General features: G+C 38.9%; 2 protein-coding genes across 9 annotated transcripts in view; both read right to left on the bottom strand.

The window, feature by feature from the left end:
- dbnlb (drebrin-like b) overlaps positions 1 to 14,865 on the bottom strand; it is a 53,993-nt gene extending 39,128 nt beyond the window's left edge. Inside the window, exons 1-4 of one of the 3 annotated variants that reach the window (XM_042101420.1) lie at positions 14,602 to 14,865; positions 10,423 to 10,478; positions 7,851 to 7,963; positions 6,798 to 6,872 (exon numbers count right to left, since the gene is read on the bottom strand). In XM_042101420.1, coding sequence (XP_041957354.1) covers positions 6,798 to 6,872; positions 7,851 to 7,963; positions 10,423 to 10,478; positions 14,602 to 14,684 — 327 coding nt within the window. In that variant the 5' untranslated portion in view covers positions 14,685 to 14,865. The remainder of the gene's footprint in view (positions 1 to 6,797; positions 6,873 to 7,850; positions 7,964 to 10,422; positions 10,479 to 14,601) is intronic. The other 2 variants (XM_042101419.1, XM_042101421.1) reach the window with 2 other exon arrangements.
- A 3,058-nt stretch (positions 14,866 to 17,923) lies between these two features.
- ap1b1 (adaptor related protein complex 1 subunit beta 1) overlaps positions 17,924 to 20,411 on the bottom strand; it is a 75,896-nt gene continuing 73,408 nt past the window's right edge. For all 6 annotated transcript variants that reach the window (XM_042101382.1, XM_042101380.1, XM_042101379.1 and 3 more), the window contains one exon: positions 17,924 to 19,161. In XM_042101382.1, the coding sequence (XP_041957316.1) occupies positions 19,087 to 19,161 (75 nt within the window). In that variant the 3' untranslated portion in view covers positions 17,924 to 19,086. The remainder of the gene's footprint in view (positions 19,162 to 20,411) is intronic.

The following is a 20,411-nucleotide window of genomic DNA, read 5'->3' as shown; positions in this document are numbered from 1 at the left end:
GACAAGACCTACAAAGTTGTGGTGAGTTAAAGCAACACCAAAGAACTTTCCCTCTGTCGCACGCATGCTATTTGTTTATCCAGCACCGGCTTTGCAAATAACAATGTCCATAGACAAGGTAGAATACTGTATGTTGCACGATTTATGAAAGTACGATGTATTGCGACATCAGATGCAAGTCAAATTTGTAGTTTCTTATGTCTCATTCCATCGAACTACAGATCCGCTAGCCGATCTGGCAAACTTACATAGTGCGGTTATAGCCGATAGAGGGCTGTGAAGCGAATGCAGAAGTACCGTTCACCCTGTTACAAGTTGATGAACCACTGAAACGATTTTGGAAACATTATTTTAAGGTACAAAAAAACTCTTTGGTGTTGCTTTAAGCAGGGAGGTTGGTAACGTTAATGCTACTAGCAGTGCTAGTTAACATTAGCTAGGCTACTGTAGCCTTCATACTGTATGATTCATATCAATCATTAACCTAGGAATACTTCTTCGTGCATTTAATGTAGTGTTAATTTTGTCACCTATTTTTAATTTAGTCTTAGTCTTAGTCTTGTGACTAAATATGACAAAGGCTAAAAAGGACATTTCGTCATTTAAATATCATTTTTGTTAATCAAGTTTTAGTCGACTAAAAGTCTCATCATTTTAGTCTAGTTTTAGTCAAAAGAAAACAGTTTTAGAAAGTCAGTTTTAGTCAACACATTTTAGTCTTTTTTTTTTATAACAAATTATTTCTGATTACCATGAGTCAAATAGTGTTTCACACATCTCAATTTTCCAACAATATTGTGTGTCCACAGGGCTACTCGTCTGTTATAATTACTCATTCTGAATTTTTGTCAATCAGTATGTGTACATGCACAGGTAAGTTGAGCTACAGTTATAGCTCGGCTGGGATTTGACCATAGACAGTAAAAGATTTGACTGGACCACTGTCATATTCGTAGACCACTGTTTCTCAAAGTGTGGTCCGGGGATCGCTGGTTGTCCGCAAGCTATTCCAAGTGGTCCGCGAGCAGACGTGGTAAAATATAATATAGATGAGTTGTTTGCAATATTGAACCAACTTGTATGTAAAAACAGTTCTGCAACACTGTCTATGTAAGATATGCCAGTTTAAATCATACAGTATGAATCCACACAATAAGCAAAGTGCAAAGACAATAAGCAAGGTGGTTCAGTGAGTAAGCCTATTGTGTAGACTAATTATAGGCTACTGTTGAAGTAGGTCTAATCTTTTTTTTTTTTTTAGCTAGGATTAGTTAAGTGGTCCTGAAACTGAAAAAGTTTGTTGAGGAACACTGTCGTAAGCCAAAGTATTAATGTTTGACTCCGCCTCGCTAGATGGCGATATGCGCCCAAACACAACACATTCCCCAAACAGACTCTCCATCTTAGCCATAGCTAACTTGCTAGCAAACTTTCCATATTAGCTTACTTGCTAGCAAACTTTGCATCATCAGTCTAACTAGTTAAATAGTTGACATTACATGATGAACATTTTCGTATGGACATTCTGGGGGATGTTCATTTGTATGAGAGAAGCTTCAACTTCTGGGTATGTAGCATTGTGGCATAAAGCTTAGGTAGTCATCTTGTAACTCTGGCAGAAATCTCCAGTGTTCTTGTTCCATGTAGTTTCGTGTTGCAGCCACAGGGTTGGAGCAACAGCACGTAGACTAGCCTACAGGAAAGCTGTTGCGTATGAACTCATTCGGAATATTTTGAAAACGTAACAGCTAGATATTTGGTCTTCTCATTTTGTAGACGAAAATGAAGAGAGATTTTATCTTAGTTTTTATTTCATGCAAAACATTTTAGTCTCGTCTTTTTTCGTCAACAATAATGCATCTTAAGATAGTCTTAGTCAGTGTTTCAGGACATTACTGCCGTCTCGTCATCGTCTCGTCTTAGTCATGAAAAAAAAGGTCGTTGACGAACATATTTCCTCTCGTCTCGTCTGACGAAATTAACACTAATTTAATGAACATTTTGTGTAATAATTCACGGCAAATTAATAAACTGAATATGGTGGTCCAAGAGCAGACCATGCACCAGTCTATGCATCAGCCCGACTGAGCAGTGATGACGGCATAGGGTGAGTCAGGTAACGTTATGAAGCACTGCACCATGTTGCTAACGTTAACGTTAACCACTTTCACACACATACGATATAAAATACACGATGAAAATATAAAATTCAATATCAAAACACTATTATTTACACGATTACTCCTGAAATAACTGCTATTAACTGCACATTCACTATATAAAAATCACTGTTTGGAGGAAAGGGTTCGCGTGCTGTCGCCGGTTGGAAATGGTTTAAATGGCAAAATAAATCGCACCGATTTTGCCTATATTATTCAGTGAGGCGCGGTGGTTTATGGGATGAGTAGTTCCTTCGCTCGGAAATGAAAATATGTACACAGTCTTGTACCTTTGCCTTTTTTTGGATTTTCTCTTCGTTTTTTCACTCAAAATTATATGTTGTATGCTTATGAGTTATGCCGTAGCTGGTTAGCCTAAGACATGCTGTAAAACTCTTTAGATACAGATTTTTCCAAACGTCAATGGGACAAATGAATGGGAATCTTATATCCGGCACCTAACCGCATTTTGGCTGTGGGCGGGACTGAAAGAGATGTGGGGATGAGAGGAACCCTGTAGCGGCGCATTTCAAAAAAGCTGGGTACAATATCAGCACCCTTCGCTATATGGGCATTGAGAAAGTGGAACGGCCACCTAGGGGTGGCAATCATGAACGCCTACTTTTACAACGTGAAACTTATTATATACATGCCCTTAATACTATGGCACCGTTTGGATTAAATTAGGAATTTGATATAAAACACCTTTTATAATTGTTTTCTAAAACTTATGTTATCTGTCTCTCTACAGTGTTTGATATTGGCCATACTGCACAATCACTCTCCTTTCGTCAGCTACAGGACATTGGAGACTTTGGAATATCTACTCTTTTTTCCTCTTTTTTCTTTTGTTCTTGATATGTGTGGCACTTGTACAGATGTGAGGGATTGAGTTTATTTTTTCAGTCTGTTGTATAATGATATATTCAAAATATTGAATTGATGCAAATGTAATACTTGGTGGGCTAATGTAGGCCATAGGCTATTTGCTCAAAATTGGAAATCTTTGTTTATATGAAGACGCAAGAGTATGTGATATTCGATTGGATATGCATTCCAGACCGCTGGGTGGTGGTGTGATAGAACCCCGGTACGTCACGCGCAGACATTCTAATTTGACATTTTAGCCAGAGAGGTAATCAAGGATCTTTGGTTTAGCCGTTTAGACAGAGACGCTACCCGGGTCGTCTTCAAAACTCTACACTCTGGAAGGAGTCTTCAGATTTTTGCGTCTTCAAGCACCGATGGCGGGGTCGCCGTGTAAACGAAAGGCACTTATGATAAAATATTTTGTCGTCTTCCTTTGAAATCGTTCTCGTATAAACGGCCCCTCAGTCAATAAATACTTTGAAATTTGAGTAGGATCAGCTCCAAAAATTAATGGGTTTTCCTCAACATGTGCTACAACTTTCCACCATTCCACCGAAAATTGTACCCGTACTTTTTGCAATGTTGACAGACGGCTACCGCACACCACTAACGTTTATAAAAATAATATATTTATGGAATATTACTAGACAGGTACCAGGGCTCTACAGTGCGCCCATTTCACTCGCACATGCGAGTAAAAATGATGGCGTGCGAGTGCAAAAAAATATTTAGGCGCACTGGTACGAATGACTTCTAACCATGTCAATGTTTGTCTACAAAATACACCGCAACATCGAGAAACATGTGCAAACCATAGAATCACGTCGCGAATGCAGCATAAAAACTACACCTCCCATCAATGTTAGCAGTTTCGCGTTGTGACTCGCTAGTAGTCGCTTCTATCAAATCCAAGAGCGCGCAGAAAAAGCGGAAAGTTAGACTAGCCAGCCAAGATGCAAAGATTGAAGAAATTAGTTCTTCTATCCACCGAATTCATCGGATATAGGAGGAACATGATGAGATTCTGAGAATGCAGTGAGAGAAGGAAAGGTAACCCAACATGCCTTTTAGCCCAGTTGACGTATTGGCTGCAATATGCAAAATATAGCTGTAGCGAACAGGCACAAAAGTAGCCTCCTGTAATACTCCCATTTTATTCAAAGGTAGAACGCTAATGACAACTCCTGGCTTCCACGCATGCTTGTTTGTTTACACCGAATACAAGCTGAAGTGCAAAACGAAAGTAGGCCTAACGTTTGCCTACTGCCCCCATCAATGCAGATATAAAAAAAAAAGGATAAAAAAAAAAAAAAAAAAAAAAATATATATATATATATATATATATATATATCCTTGATGGCCTATGGACATATTTGGATTAGCTACAGATGGATTCACAAATAAATAAATTAGCCTACATTTGGCAGGATACTTGATATAGGGGAGAGCCGGGACAGTTGAAACACTTTTTAATTAAACGTAATTTACATAGCGATCGTACCACACTGAAAGCTAATATTTGGTCACTAGTAACCTACATCTGTCCTCTGTCAAATACAGATGCATTTTCAGCTTTGAACAAAACCGTTCAGGAATTATTACAACAAAAGTGGGATGTGCGTAATGTTTCATTCGTCCCTCCTGGTCGGGACAGTTGAAACAACATAAGGGGACGAATGAAACATACAGTTTAAGCCATATAAACGTCCAACAACTTCGAAATTTTACTACATATCATGAATGGTACTCCCAAAAGGTTTTATTTTAGATATATTGTTGCAGGGCTATACGTCTTTGTGCATGTCTGTTAACAACTCATTGCCATCATCATGAAGCGTGTATGAAGCGGTTTTTGAAATATCATGCCCTGTGGATGATTCTGCCATGTTTATAGCTAGAATGGTAAGCTTTCCCATTTATATCATGTTTATATTGTTGAAAATGTCGTTTCACTAGGTTTTTACGTGGGTTAGGCCAATGCACATCCAAATAAGTAGGCTTAATGGCCCACCGGCCGTCAGTCTCCATAGGATAACATGGGGAAACTCAACCCCCTACCTGGTGGGCCTAAATGTATTTTCATCTTCCTAAAACTGTTTTTCTATGTCTTACCTTCATAAATGATTGTTTAAACACACCTATTTGTGCATTTAATTAAAATACATGGAGTTACACGTGTTTCAATCGTCCCGACACAGACATACATACAGCTTGATTTGCTTTCCATGTAAACAAGCATGCGATATGAAAGTCTGGGATTGTGGAGAACACTAAATGGTCTACTGAATAAGCATTAAGTCAAACCTTTAAATGAAAAACACTCATTGATAATCGAAAAAATGTAACCGCTAATGAAGTTTACTTTTGCGCATCAAAACTCGTTTATCGCCAGTAACTCCGTGATAAAATGACATAGCAGGAAGATATTTGGCTGATAGAAGGAGGTTAACATGCTCTATGTTTTGACCGAAGGACGTCTGTCTATCATCATCACACTCGGAGAAAACTGGATTGTTTCATTCGTCCCGTGTTTCAATCGTCCCGGCTCTCCCCTACAGGCTAAATGCAAATATGCCAATGTATTATATTATTTTACATTAACAAAATGTAGGAAAATAGAACAGACTGAAAATAAAGTAGACACTGATCTTTAAAATCCTGTTTCCTGTAGCCTAAATGTTGTCAGTCATTCTTAATATTCGCAATTGGTGCACTGGCATGTTTAACTGTTAGCTGCAGTGTAATATTAGATTATGTGCAAGTTAAGTACAGAAGTGACTGTGCGCCCAAATTTTTGTCTGTGCTCCTAAATTTTTTAACTTGGGCGCACAAGTGCTCCTGGAACAAAATGTTAGTGTAGAGCCCTGGGTACATCTACAGCATTACTGTTTATTGTTAAACTGCAATGAAGTGAGCACCAGCCAGCGGATGACTCTTATAGTCTACCATGCACCTGGACAATATTGTGCGCCTTGCCCTAAATCGAAAGCAGCGCTACAAAATGAAGAGGAAACACTGCGGAAGAAAGTTTATGTATTTACAATAAACTAGACTACATCACAATATGGGGACTATGAAACTGGACTGGCCATATTAACCTCTCACAATCTACTTATTGTTAAATTGCAACGTGAGCGGCAGCCAACAGGGGAGGATGGATACGTCGGCAGGATCATTTAAAAGGCAACCACACCTACATTGTGTGTCTGGCCTAATTCTGATACCGTAACAGCATTAATTTTGCCGTGGTGGGCCGCCATCCCAAAATCAACGTAGAGGAAACGCTGTTGACCAATAGCATAAATGAATCATGAATGCCTTGTCCACTCATGAAAGCCATATCCACTTAACTTTGGTCTCATACTCATTTAACACTAGCCTAGAAATCTAGACGCACCCTAGCGGCAGCCAGGGTAGTCTAGCAACTCTCCTTTGGCTTGCGAGCTGGAAAAATTAAACTCCGATAAGGCCAATCACATCGTGTAGAGACGGTAGGCGGGCTTAACATAATGATTGATGGCAACGGTTTGGCGTGAATTCCCTACTTGAAAACAAAGATGATTCTATTGTGTGCAGAGGGTATTTGAAAGACAACCGATTATCCCACCCCTCGGACTGAGCACTGTGAATGGGGAGTCCCCAGACCCTACAGTACATCTTGATGTGGGTCTGGCTCGTCAGGCTAATTTAACACATCATCAAATCAAAAATTATTATTATATGGGTATACTGTACTAAATAATGGGCACCATAGGAATTTGCTGTTACCTTGAGAAAATTAGCAATGGAGCTAACATGATTGGCACAGATTCCTTTTCTGGCATCCTTCACCCCTTCACCTGTCTAAAAGAGAAATAAAACAATAGAACAAATTGTGAACTAACTCTTGTGTCCAAGACACTATGATTCTACAAATAACTCACTCTTGCAGACCTGCTGTTTGAGTACCACCTCGAGTAAAAAATCATCTTATGTAGGCCTACAGTACATGCGAGCAGTCAAAGCCAGATGATGTTGACAAAAACAACAAATACGCCTGTCAGAGGTGGGAAGTAACAAAATACAATTACTTTGTCACTGTAATTTTCAGGTACTTTACTTGAGTAAAATTTGTCTTTCTGACAATTTTGAATGTTTTCTGCAAACACTTACTATATAATATAATTTGGAATTTACACTGAACCCCTTAATTTAATTTAAGTGCCATTGAATTTTCAGTGGACTGAGTAGATTCATGCACAGATGGGGCAAAAACACAACGAAATGAGCCCTTATTTTTTTTTACCTTAATTTCCAAATAACTGTAAAAAGAAGCCAGTCTTGCATTCATGCACAAACAAAATCTTCTACAAAATCACATCTAGGCTCTCTAGTAGGATAGCATATTTGTAATAAGCCTATTTGTGAAAACATAGACTATTTAGTTAGTTCAAATTAACATGAAATCACACTGCATTAACTAAAAGCCCTAAACAATAATTTCTCAACAAATTCACACAACTAAGGTAGGTGACCTATTTTGAAACGAAAATTACAAATTTTAAAAGATTCACATCACACTTAATGTAATACATGATGGGAAGTGACCACCATGCACTATTGCCAAGAGGAGTACTTTCAAAAATAAAAAAAACTCACCTTTTTGTAAAAGTTAAAAAATGGTGATTGCTTTCTATCAGCTGGAAAATACTAAAACTATCCATCTACTTTATCTAATGATTGATGCATTATTATTAGTTGATTTTCTGCCATTAACTCACCATGCAGACTTCTATGTGTAAACACATCTTAAAAAAAAGTGAAAGAGGACAGGTAACTCACCCAGTTGATCAGAACATACTTGGGTAGGCCAGAGTTAGGGTCTTTAACGCCGCAGAACCCATACATCACTTTACCACTGTTCAACTCTTCTATGAGCTCTTCCAAGCCACCATCTGGAAAAAATACTTCATTTAAACAGGTGCAATAGAGTGGGGAAAGAACCCGTAGCTTATAGTTTCTAGCATTAGCATTTTAAAGGTGCTCTAAGCGATGCCACAAGTTTTTTAGGCTAAAACATTTTATGTCACTTACTGCAAACATCACCTAACCAACCGCTAGCTGTCTGTGTCCTCACTGTAAAAAAAAACGTGATCTCTGTGGACAGCCCAGGCTCCAAAAACGGCAACAAAAACAAGCTGGGCAAACCTAGCCCATAAAAACATAACAAACTGTTCCACCAAATCACAGACGAGATGCGCGTTTAGGAGAGTTTCAATTGCACGGGAGCAGCACAGGAGGGAGCGGGAGGAAGTAGCGAGCTAGCTCTCTGTTTGGTTTGAAAGTCAACAAAAGTGACATTACCCAGCCTCGCTTAGAGCACCTTTAACCCTTCCTGGTTCGTAAGAATAAATCTCAATGGGATCACATTAACGATCATGAGGAGAATGGAAATGTTCCATAATGGATGCCTCCGACGAATATGCCAGATCTTTTGGCCTAATAAGATTTCCAACAATGAACTGTACAACAAAATGGAAAGGCGGAGCATCACCAAAGAGATTACGCACAGACGCCTGAGATGGCTAGGACATGTGTTAAGGATGAAGCAGAACCGCATCCCAAAAGTCGCCTTAAGATGGACACCACCAGGCAAAAGAAAACCTGGGAGGCCCAAAAAGCGTAGAACTGTGACCCAAGCGCTGGAACAGATGAACCTGTCATGGGGAGAGGCCCAACATACTGCCAGGGACTGAATGCAATGGAGAGTGCTCATTGAAGCCTTATGTCCCATAGGGGATGAAGTAGTAGAGTCAACTTGAAGGAAACAACGTCGTCTTCTAATGTGCCAGCAACAGTCCTCATTTGCACGACTGTGAATGTTTGGATTTATGGGCATGCTGAGCAGATGCATGTCCATTATGAGAGAAAGTGAGAGCAGGCAAGGAGAGGCTGCCTAAAGGTGCAAATAGCTCTACAATGAAAGAGCTATGACATTGTGAAATTATTATTTTGAACAATGTAGTTATGGTGGGAGGCGTGTGTTGCTTAGGCGGCTGCCTAAGCTGTAATGCGTATCAGGAAACACAGTTTTTAACCCTTAGAGGACTACTGACGCAAAGTGCGTCAAAAACCACACCTATTCTTCTCTGTTGAATTGCTCCAGAACTATTTGTCGCAGCGATATGAAACCTTTATCGAGTGACATTGCAGAAGTGGAGCTTTCCAACGAGACTAGGCACTTGTCTGTACAATCAAGTATTCAAATAAGAAAAAATCATGAAATTAAACCAAATTGCATCATATTTAGTCTATACCGCTCTGCGTTCACCTGCGCACCCATTACTCTCGTTTGAATTACCCGCGAACCCGTGATCGCATAGATATGGCACGTCCTTCTGTGTCAAAGGGATCACGTTATAAAAAACAGACGAAGTGACAGCAAAATATTAAAAATCAAAATCAAATCAATGCAAGCATTAATACATGAAATGGTGGCAGCCTGGGTAGCCTAGACTCTGAAAAAAACCCCAATATATACAGTAGCATGTGTCATGGCACTTACAATGACCAGGATAAATACTTAAACTAAAGGTAGTGAAAATAGAGCAGGCCGCATAGGGTTAAGTAGCTAATGATTTGTAAGGAGTTTTTCTTCTTTAAAAGGCAGCTTCCCCAGTCGGGACTTTGCTTCTTCAATTCTCGGCTGTCCTTTCCCTCGGTTGCATTATGACACTGGTAGGTTGTGTAGCTTTATTTGCCAACCTCAGTGCTAGCACATAGGATATTAGCCTGAGATGGGAGGGATGGTGAGATGGAACATCTAACCTTCTGATTGTTTGCTTTAGTCAGCAGGGGACACTACAATTTAAGATCATTCATTGCATTTAAACTTAAAAAGTGAAGATCTGGAAAATCTAAGGCGGGAAACATTTTACCAGTAGTGTATTAGGGGTATGATCTGTGAGTTATCTGTAAATGCCCAGATAATGGTAAATGGTGGAGACAGGCTCAAAACTAGGGGTGATGATTGAAAACCGATTTTCAATTCCTCTCATCGACGCGGGCATGTTTTTTGGCAGTTGTACTGTGCATTGCAAGAACTCAAGTGTCGTGACATTGATATCAAGTCTGATGGCAAGTGCAAATATCATGTAATTCCCAAAAGCATTAATTTAATATCCATACAGCCACTTCAACAGAAAGCAGCCTAACCAACCCAAGAGGATTAATTAACAAAATCTATATTTTAACTTTTCAGGGAGCATCAACATCTTTAACATAGCACAACATTTTTTTTTTTTTATAAAATGCTTATATATATATATATATATATATATATATATATATATATATATATATATATATATATAATATAATATAATATAATATAATATATATAAATGACTCTCACCTCCCTTTTCGGCAAGCCGAATGTCATTGGTATTTCCTTCATAGGTGAACAAGGCCCTGTAAAAACAAAAAGCATACGTAAATGCTCTCTCACAACAAATTCTGAAATATTTTGCACACCAATAATCTGACTTCAGAAATAAGCATTAATAGCACATCTGACATCCAACATGTTGCCAGCAGTTTTCAAACTGAACAACTAAGATATGATACTATGACACATGATTATATATTTTTATATACCCATTTAAATGTGTGTAATACAATTGGTTGGATGGTGGTTAAATAAAAATGGGTATATAAAAATAAAAACACAGCATTCACTGACCAAAGTACTGTACAAAGAAAAACAAATTATAATAAGTATGTAGTTGACATATTAGACTGAAAAGTTTTTTAAAAGAAAAAAAAAATCTTCTGTTCCATTGAGATTTTTATGATTTATACCCCAATATCTGGGAATTCCGGCGATTTTTCAAATGCATCTCCATTTTTCGAGGTCATCAAGTACTGTCGGTATGGAAAAAACCCCTGAAAACAATCGGTTTTACCTAGCTCGAGTTGCTGCAGCCAACAGCTAAAGTAGCCAGGCAGCTACAGCGCTACACTTTGGGGGCATGTTGATGAGCCCCCATGTACACATACATCATATGCGCTTTTTTCCGTACTGACAGTACTCAGTAACCTTAAGAAACGGATATCTATGTGAAAAACATAGACCCTGGAAAAAAATGTGTATGCATTTCACAAACAACCAAAGGTAGGTTAAGACAGGTAAATCAATTAGAAAATTGAATAGCAGACTTACAAGCACACGTGTTATCTTTATCCTTATGTCACTGTGACTTGTGGTTGGCATATAGTTTTAGATGCACACACCAAATTTGGTGGGTGTATGTAACTCCCAAAAACAAACAACCTTTGTATTAACATGCCATTAGCCACGCCCACAGGAAGTGAGGTAATTGAGATTTTGTGCGTTGTGAACAAGATCAATTTTAACGTACTCCTCCTAGACGGTTGCTCCGATTCATGTCAAAGTTGGTATACATGACGCCGAGATGTTCCTGATTATAAATTGAGAAGCTTTTTTTTTTATATGTTGTAATTTGACGAAATGGCGAAATTATTCATTTTAATACCCTTCCACATAAAGAATAAATGTGTCATAATTCACCATACATGGCTTGAAATGTTTTAAAAATTTCACAGGTCATTGAAGACCATGTTAATGATAATATCACATGCCCATAATGCATGTTTGGCATAGCGCCACCAACTGGCAACAAAAAGAATGACCATTATACTGATGTCACATGATCAATTTGAACATACTCCTCCTAGACGGTTTGTCAGATTCATGTGAAATTTGGCAAACATTATACCAAGATGTCGCTGAGGCTAAATTGTGAATGGATTTTTGATATGTTGTAATATATTTGATATGATTTTAATATCTCACCACATAAACAGGAAATGTGTCATAAATCACAGTGCATTGAATGAATGGTCTGAAACTTCTCAGGTTAATAGATATCATGATTATGATGATATCCAGACACCCAACGGGCCTGCCTGGCATAGCGCCACCACCTGGCCAACCAGGAAATGTGCCAGAAATGGACAATGCCTTAACTGATTAATCTGAAACTTTATAAAATATTGGATATTATTGTGATGATATTTACATGTGTAATTCACATGCCTAGCATAGTGCCACCATCTGGCCAAGCAGGAAATGTGCCAGAAATGGACAATGCCTTAACTGATTAATCTGAAACTTTATAAAATATTGGATATTATTGTGATGATATTTACATGTGTAATTCACATGCCTAGCATAGTGCCACCATCTGGCCAAGCAGGAAATGTGCCAAAAATGTTCAAGGCTTTGATGGATTGATCTGAAATTTTGTGTGCCAGAAAATAAAAAAATAAAAAATTAGCACACTTATCAAATATGTACATTTCAAAAACGGACCACGTCAGGGCTTTGTTGGATTCCGAAATGTCACGGGTTGCGGCCCGCAGGTGCTCGGGCCTGCCATTGCCGCTTGCGGCTATATTTTTCATTGTTTTTATTCAAAAACAAACTGTGAAATGTACTTAGGACAGTTACGCCATATGAGCTTTGTCTGGTTTGGTTGAAATTTGTGAAAAACAGGAATATGAATGGCATGCTCTATACGTTCATATAAAACAGCATTTTCTGAAAAATATGACCACATTTCTTTACAGATTTTGCTATTATTTAGTTATGTTTGACACTCAACGAAAAAAAAGACCATGCCACATCAACCACCCCAAATACAGAATGAGACCTACTGTACACCAGCAAACAGACACATTAACAACAACCAAAGAACAGGGGGTTAAGGGGGTTAGAAAGGCCAAATAATAAAGGTGGGTAAAGACTTAACTTAAAAGCAGCGATGAAGGGAGCATGTTTTGTGTCAAGGGGTAACTGGCTCCACAGACGTGGTGCAGCAACTGCAAATGCAGTTTATTCAAGCTGTGACTGAGGTACAGACGTGAGCTTTGCCCGCATACCTGAGAGACCTGCGGGCTATATCTATCTAGCCTACCTATTAATGACAGGAATGTCTGTGTGTGTTTGTGTGTAGTGTGACCACATCTCTCTTGAACCGTAATCAAACTTGACAGTTGTCTTGTCAAGGACATTGAGTGCAGTGCCAAGTTTGACTTTGTTTGGATAAATTATGCAAAAATAATATTGTTTGAAAAAAGCACATGTTGGCTTTTGCAGCACGGAGGGGGACGGGGGGCGGGGGGCTAACAAGAGTTAAGATGCAAGATGCTGACTCAAAGGTTCGTGTCACATAGCCTACCCATCTATGTTCTGCCCCTAGCTTTGGAGAAACCAAAAGTGTGGCACCGCCTCTCATCTCTGAGCTCTAGGCCTATTTGCACAGCTAGACACTAGCCTGGCTCAGTGGCCATATACGGATTAAGCCTAGTGCTTCATACTCTTTCCCAATGAAATTCTTTGATGTTCTCCTTAACTTTGGGACTAAAACGTAATGCATGTATGGGAAAGCAGTCCCCTATGCAATAATGACATTATGGTTAGGCCATCTATGGTTATTACTTGTCTGTAATAGATGCAGGTTTTTAAGCAAGGTCTACATACAGGTCCATCTAAAAAAAAAAATAGAATATCATAGAAAAGTTCATTTTTTTCATAGTTAATTTCAAAAGGTGAAACTTTCATAAGCTATAGTCATTACACATAAAGTGAAATATTTCAAGCCTTCATTTTGTTTTAAACTAGATCACTCTAATCTTGATGATTACGGTTTGCATCTTATGGAAATCAAAAATCCAGAAACATCAAATTATTAGAATAAAGAATTTATGATACAGAACGGTCAACCTAAGATGAGCTCTTAAGTCAAAACACCAGCAATAGTTTCCAGAGCCCTTTAAATATCTCAGTCTATGCAGGACAATGGACTTTTCCATGATATTCAAATTTTCTGAGATGCATCAGTATTTTATGAATGTAGGCCTGGTAATATCAAAAGTGCTAATGTGCCCCTTTATTTGAAGATTTGCAAATAAGATATAAGATGCCAACATGTACAAATGGTCTCATATGCAAAAAGTGGAGAAATAAAAGGTTCCTAACGTTATACCATCTCCAAGAGTGTTAATGGCGAGGTTCAAGCACAAAATTATGACCAACATGCAAACGTGACCCCTAACAACTGTAACGTTACACAGGCTAACCAATGAGGAAGTAATACATTTATTGCAACTAGCTAGATTACAACCGGAAGATGCTGTCTTTGGATGTATCAGTACCAGAGAATGTCTGCGAAACCGTTATAACTACAATAACAAACAGGAAGTGTGCAGCCTGTCAAACAAACTAAACTCATTTAGTTAATAATCACACGGAAATACCTTGCAGTAACCGTTTAATAACGAACGGTTTAAACTAAGACCCAAATTGGTTTTGCCAACGTTAAAGTCTATCCAACTTACCTATCGATAGCGATAGCGATCTGAAACTGCACGAACCAGGATACGTTAACTGGACCTATGCTTTTGTGATTTGTGTCGTTAATCAAACATAGAATGTAGAACTAGCCTTACGTTAATAGTAGAAACCCTACCTAGTTAACGATCTAGCTGTCGGAAAAGCAATCGGACTTACCAGTTTGTTTTAGATTTCTCATCCACCACTTCTTTATATGCTGCTGTAAGGGCAGGGCCGTTTTTACTCAGATTTACTGACATATTGTGTGATGTCAGTGTTCTAAGCCTGTAATGAGTTCAACAGAATTGGTTGCTGGGTGTACGAAAATTACGATAGCTGTATGCAGGGTTGTATGAAAATGCTTCCTCTAACGTTATTCTATCAGTTTCTAAATAACAAGCGTTCTCATTGCGTTACTGTACCGCATGCGTATTAGCATCTTTTGCGAAACCGAGGCAGAGAGCGAGGCATCGCTATGGAATGCCGGGTAGTTCAAAAACACGCGTATGTGAAATTCACGCGTTTTATGTGCACTCCATGGGGTATTTCATCGCATATCCACATCGATTTCTAATACACATTCTATACATATTTTGCACTGTGACCTACTTTGCACTTGAAATGTGTGAAATACGTGTTTAATACATGATACTTACCAAAATCATGATACTTTCCATCATCAAGTTTGCAGATGACACAGTGATCTTGGGCCTGATTAGTAACAACAATGAACAGCTCTACTTGGATCAGGTTGATGAGGTGGCACAGTGGTCTCAATCTAACAGCTTGACACTGAATATCAATAAAACCAAGGAAATGGTAGTGGATTACAGAAGGAAGCAGCAGAACTACAGTTACACCCCACTAATGATCAGCGGGCAACCTGTAGAGAGAGTCACAAGTTTTAAATACCTGGGTTTCCACATTACTGAAGACTTAACATGGACTGTTAACACTCAATATGTTCTGAAGAAGTCCAGACAACGACTCTACTTCCTTCGTCAGCTAAGGAAATTCAAAGTTTCTACATCCATCATGAAGGCCTTCTACACTTCAGCGGTTGAGAGTGTTCTAACTGGTAGCATCATCACCTGGTATGGGAACTCCACAGTTAAGAGATTGTTGTACTCTGCAGAGAGTAGTGCGCTCAGCTGAACGTACTATAAGAACTCAACTCCCTGCTCTACAAGATATCTATTCCAGAAGAGTACTCCTAAGAGCCCAAAAGATTCTGAAGGACTCTTCTCATCCTAACAATGGATTATTCCTACCGCTGAAATCAAGAAGACGCCTATGTAGTCACAAAGCCAGAACTGAGAGACTCAGAAGTTTTTATCCCCAGGCCATCCGAACTCTGAACTCACACTATACTGACTTTGCACTCCCCCCCCCCACAGACCTTTTATTTATTTTCTTATTTCATCACACGTCAAAACACACACACACACACATATCTGACTTTCTCCAACTTTTGCACATCTCCATAGAACTTTTTATTTATTATTTTTGATTTCTCCTCCATCTACCCATGTCCTTGATTGCCTAGCCTTTCTGCCACCCCCACCCCACCCCCAACACACACACTTACATCATCACTGTCATCACTTCACATACATACAACACACTGCTTGCTACAGTAAGCCTCCTCTACATACTTGCTGCACACTGCCCCGCCCCCCCCCCCCCTACATACACAGCACATTGTCTTCAGGATCTTCTCCAACACACATCCTCTACATACTTACAGCACACTGCCCCCACCTACACACTACACACACACACACAGTCACTGCTCCACTCCCCTCCCGCCCACACACACATCTTCACTGTCATCACTCACATACATCATACATACAGTACTCTGCTTGCAATAGTAAGTCCCTGCCCCCCCCACACATCTTCACTGTCATCACTCACATACATCATACATACAGTACTCTGCTTGCAATAGTAAGTCCCTGCCCCCCCCCCCCCCTACATACACAGCACATTATTTCATCAGGAAGCTTCTCCAACACACATCCCCAACATACTTACAGCACACTGCCCCCCCCAATACACAGCACATTGTCTCATGAGGAAGCTTCCCCAACACACATATTGCACACTGCCCTCTCCCCACATACACAGCACACTATCCCATCTCCCCTGTCATCCCCCCAACACACACACCAAGACCCCTGGCAGTTGGGTTAGCCCCTTGAGCCGTGGATCTGCCCAAGGTTTCTTCCTTGGTAAGGGAGTTTTTCCTTGCCCCTGTTGCTCTTGGGTGCTCCTTGTTGGTGCCCCCCACCCAATCCCAATCCTCCCCCACCTTTTTTATGCAGCCCTTGCCACTTAATCTACTAAACCCCTCTTCTACTGCACTCTTTACCCCCCCCCCCCCATTAATGCACAAATAGGCTGACACCAGACATAATTTCACTGCATTTCTTACTTCCAGTAACTATATGCATGTGACAATAAACTTCCTTGTATCCTTGTATTAAAACAATTTGTCCGATTGTCCACTGGAAAATCCCAATTTCAATACCTAGGAAATAGGGCCCCATTTTCGCTGGCGGAAAGCCGATTATTGTTTTTTCTTATCTTGCACGTCTCTTTTTTTCAGCAACGCGCCAAGGGATGTGGCAATTAACGACCTAAGGAGGGGTCTGGCGCATTGTCTAAAAATTGTTATCGCTGTCGTATAGCTTACACCAGTGTTTCTTAAACATTTTCAGACCAAGGACCACTTAACCAGTAAAAAATAACCTCACCGACCACTTAATTGGAAAAAAAAAAAAAAAAAAAAAAAAATTACACAATAGACCTCACTGAACAACCTTGCTTATTGTTGGATCATAGGATTCATATGATTTAAACTAGCGTAGCTTGCAGTGTTGCAGAACTGTTTGAATTTACATACAAATTTGTTCAATATTGCAAACAACTCATCTATATTATATTTTACCATGTCTGCTTGCGGACCACCAGTGGTCCCCGGACCACACTTTGAGAAACACTGGTATACACTACCTAAAACACTACACTACGCCACTGACCAAGAGAAACCTGGTCAGAAATCCATGGCGAGTTGTTAAATGTTATTTTAAGAGCACATGATCAACAGTGATATGGGTGGATGCCCAATGCACCCTGCTTCCCTCATCCACAAACGCGCACATTCATGCAAAACATTACAAATGACACGATGGGGAACATAATTACAGTGCATGAAAATGCAATGTTCTGTTATCCGAAGTCTTCTTATTATAGTGCATGGAAATTAGTCATAATTGTATAATCTCTGAATAAGATCTGATTCATTTCTGAGACAAAGACAACATGGTTGTATGCATTAATATGGGCTAAGGTGAAAAAAAATGATCATGCTATGTACGTACTGTAGGTATGTACAGTATGTATACGTACATGCATGTGTGAGTATGTGTGTGCATGTCAGAAAGCATTTACAAAAGCTGTGTGTTTGTTTTAAATCTGAAAACAACTAATAAACTTAATTTCATATTTTATTACACACAACAGATCATGAACATGAAAATAATGGACATTTCAGACCACATTATCTATTGAGGATTTCCATACAGCAATATTGTACTTTTGATTCCTATATTAAAATTCAAAGTTTCATATTCTCTCATCTACTTTGAATTTAAGGAAATAAAGGAAATATGAAAACTCATTTTGGTGTGTATTTTGCTTTTCATTTCACTGGCTGAATCTGTAATATGACTGATAGGTCAAGGGTTGTATTCCATTGATGCTTTGTTGCCTATTGGTGCTTTTTAGCCTAACACAGTCTGTGAAAAAGGTAGTGTCTTGTCTTCACAAGAACAGGAATGGAAGGGCCTGTCCCAGGAATACCAATATACTGTAGTCACATCATATCTGATATGAACATAAACTAAGGGATACAAATTGGAATGATTCAAAAGTGAGAAGAGGTGGGGGATCTGGTATCCAAATATCCAAAAGTGAGAAACTGATGATAGCACACACTTTACAAACAAGTAAGTGCACACAACCACTTCAGTTACATGTGGGAAGTTGCAAAATGGTCAACAAGGAAATGCTATACGAAAAACAATATTTAATAGTTATTATTAGTGTTTCTCACAAGGCCAAAAGGAAACCAGTCCCTTTAAAAGTAAAATCTAAAGATTTTCCCTACTACTGAATTAGAGCTAAAGGCTCACATGGAAATGGGGCCCTAATGCTAAGGCTGACAAAACATGCACATTAACAACTTACTTGAATTAAACTTGAGCACAACAGAAATACCAAATTGTCAAAGTGTTGCTCTGTAAGAGAAATATGTGGGATCTTATATGCATCAACTGACTAGCTAAAAGGTATCCCAAACCATGAAGTTAAACCTAAATGGGGAAACAGGGAAAAATGAAAACACTGATTCTGATGGTTGTGAAAAACAATACAAAGGAGTTTCAAACTAGCATATCATGGTCAGAAAAAAAAGTCTAAAATCATAAGAACAACCTGATTTGTTTTAAAGAACACAAAGTGATCAAGAGATTAAAATGTGTTTGAAAAGCCAGAGTACACTGCAACATAGAGAAAATATTTATGCAGGGATGGGCCAAGTCATTTTTCTTTGCATGCTGAATGGTGAGGTCATCTCTGATCAATCTTACAGCTGGTTCAGTTCTTCAGCACCATTTCATAACACTGGTACACAAGCTGTGCGACTTCAGGTGCTCTGCATTTCACTGAGAGCTAGGGAAGAAATAAAGAGAAAAAAAGAAAAGGTATGTTTTTGTAGGTTGCTGGTTCTATAACCTTCATAATCATGGTGATATGTGCAGAAGGGGATAAACTGTTGATATTTACTTTAGCATTTGCTTGCTAGTGTTTTGGTTGTATACAGAAATTCCTTCCTGCCTCTTTTACCCCCCCGAGTTCAGAATTACTTTCAGGCATTTCTCATACACAATTGATTTTCTAGTAAATATGCAGCTCTCATACAAGTGGCTATACTATCTAGCCTATGATATTAAGTCATGGTACAATTTTACCATATGCTGAGCAGGTGGAGGAGTTGAAATAGAATAATAAATAAATGCATACAAAATGTATAAGAGTGGTACTCTAATCATAAATGTAATACACTACCGTTCACAGGTTTGGAGTAACTTATTTTTGAAGGAAAGTATTGTCCATAAAAATATATAATTAATAATAAAAACATACAGTGAAGACACTGTTAAAGGTGCTATATGTAAGAACGACTACTAGCATTTAAAACGGGCATTGCAGTCAAAAATCAAAACATTTGAGAGCATTAATTAGGCTAATCTGGCAATCCAAAGGTCACAATGCTACTAGCTGTGTGACTGGTAAATTGGCGGAGGGTGGCACAGCAGGCCAAAACACAACCTCAAAACAGTATTTGCACCAAAGTTTGGTTTGTGAATATCCTGTCATTGAAGCCAGTATTTGGTGAAAAAATATGTTTCTTTAATCTCTGATGGCATATTATGTGTTACACATGTGTTACATATAGCACCTTTAACATTGTGATTGCAGTTAGAAATGGCTGGTTTTCATGACACATCTTTATAAGGACACAGGCCCTTAGGCAAGGATCATTCCTATGTTCCTATGTGCTAGTCAAAGTTTTTCCTTTTAAAAGGGTAACTGATCATTAGAAAACCCTTTTGGCAATTAGGTTGGGATAGCTGAAAACTCCTACACTGAGTTGAGCATTTGGGGCATCAGTAAATGTGGGTTTAATTACAACTACGGTAAAAAAAGAAAAAAAAGAGAGAGCTGCACCTTAAAGCGGAACATGATGACCGCTGCTTGGTGTTGCCATTTGCCACGCAAAGATAATAAAACACACTTCACATGTTTTCACCATTCCCTAATCCTGCAACGATTTATAAACCGTTTTCCTCTTCCCTTTGTTAATGTGAAATGTCTTCTAACATAAATGTTTAGGTCATAGTTTGTATGTTTATGGTTAT

The sequence above is a fragment of the Alosa sapidissima genome, chromosome 8, assembly GCF_018492685.1.
Source record: "Alosa sapidissima isolate fAloSap1 chromosome 8, fAloSap1.pri, whole genome shotgun sequence".
NCBI lineage: Eukaryota > Metazoa > Chordata > Actinopteri > Clupeiformes > Clupeidae > Alosa > Alosa sapidissima.
Note: the sequence above shows the minus strand (reverse complement) of the source record. Positions and strands in the feature narration are given on the sequence as shown.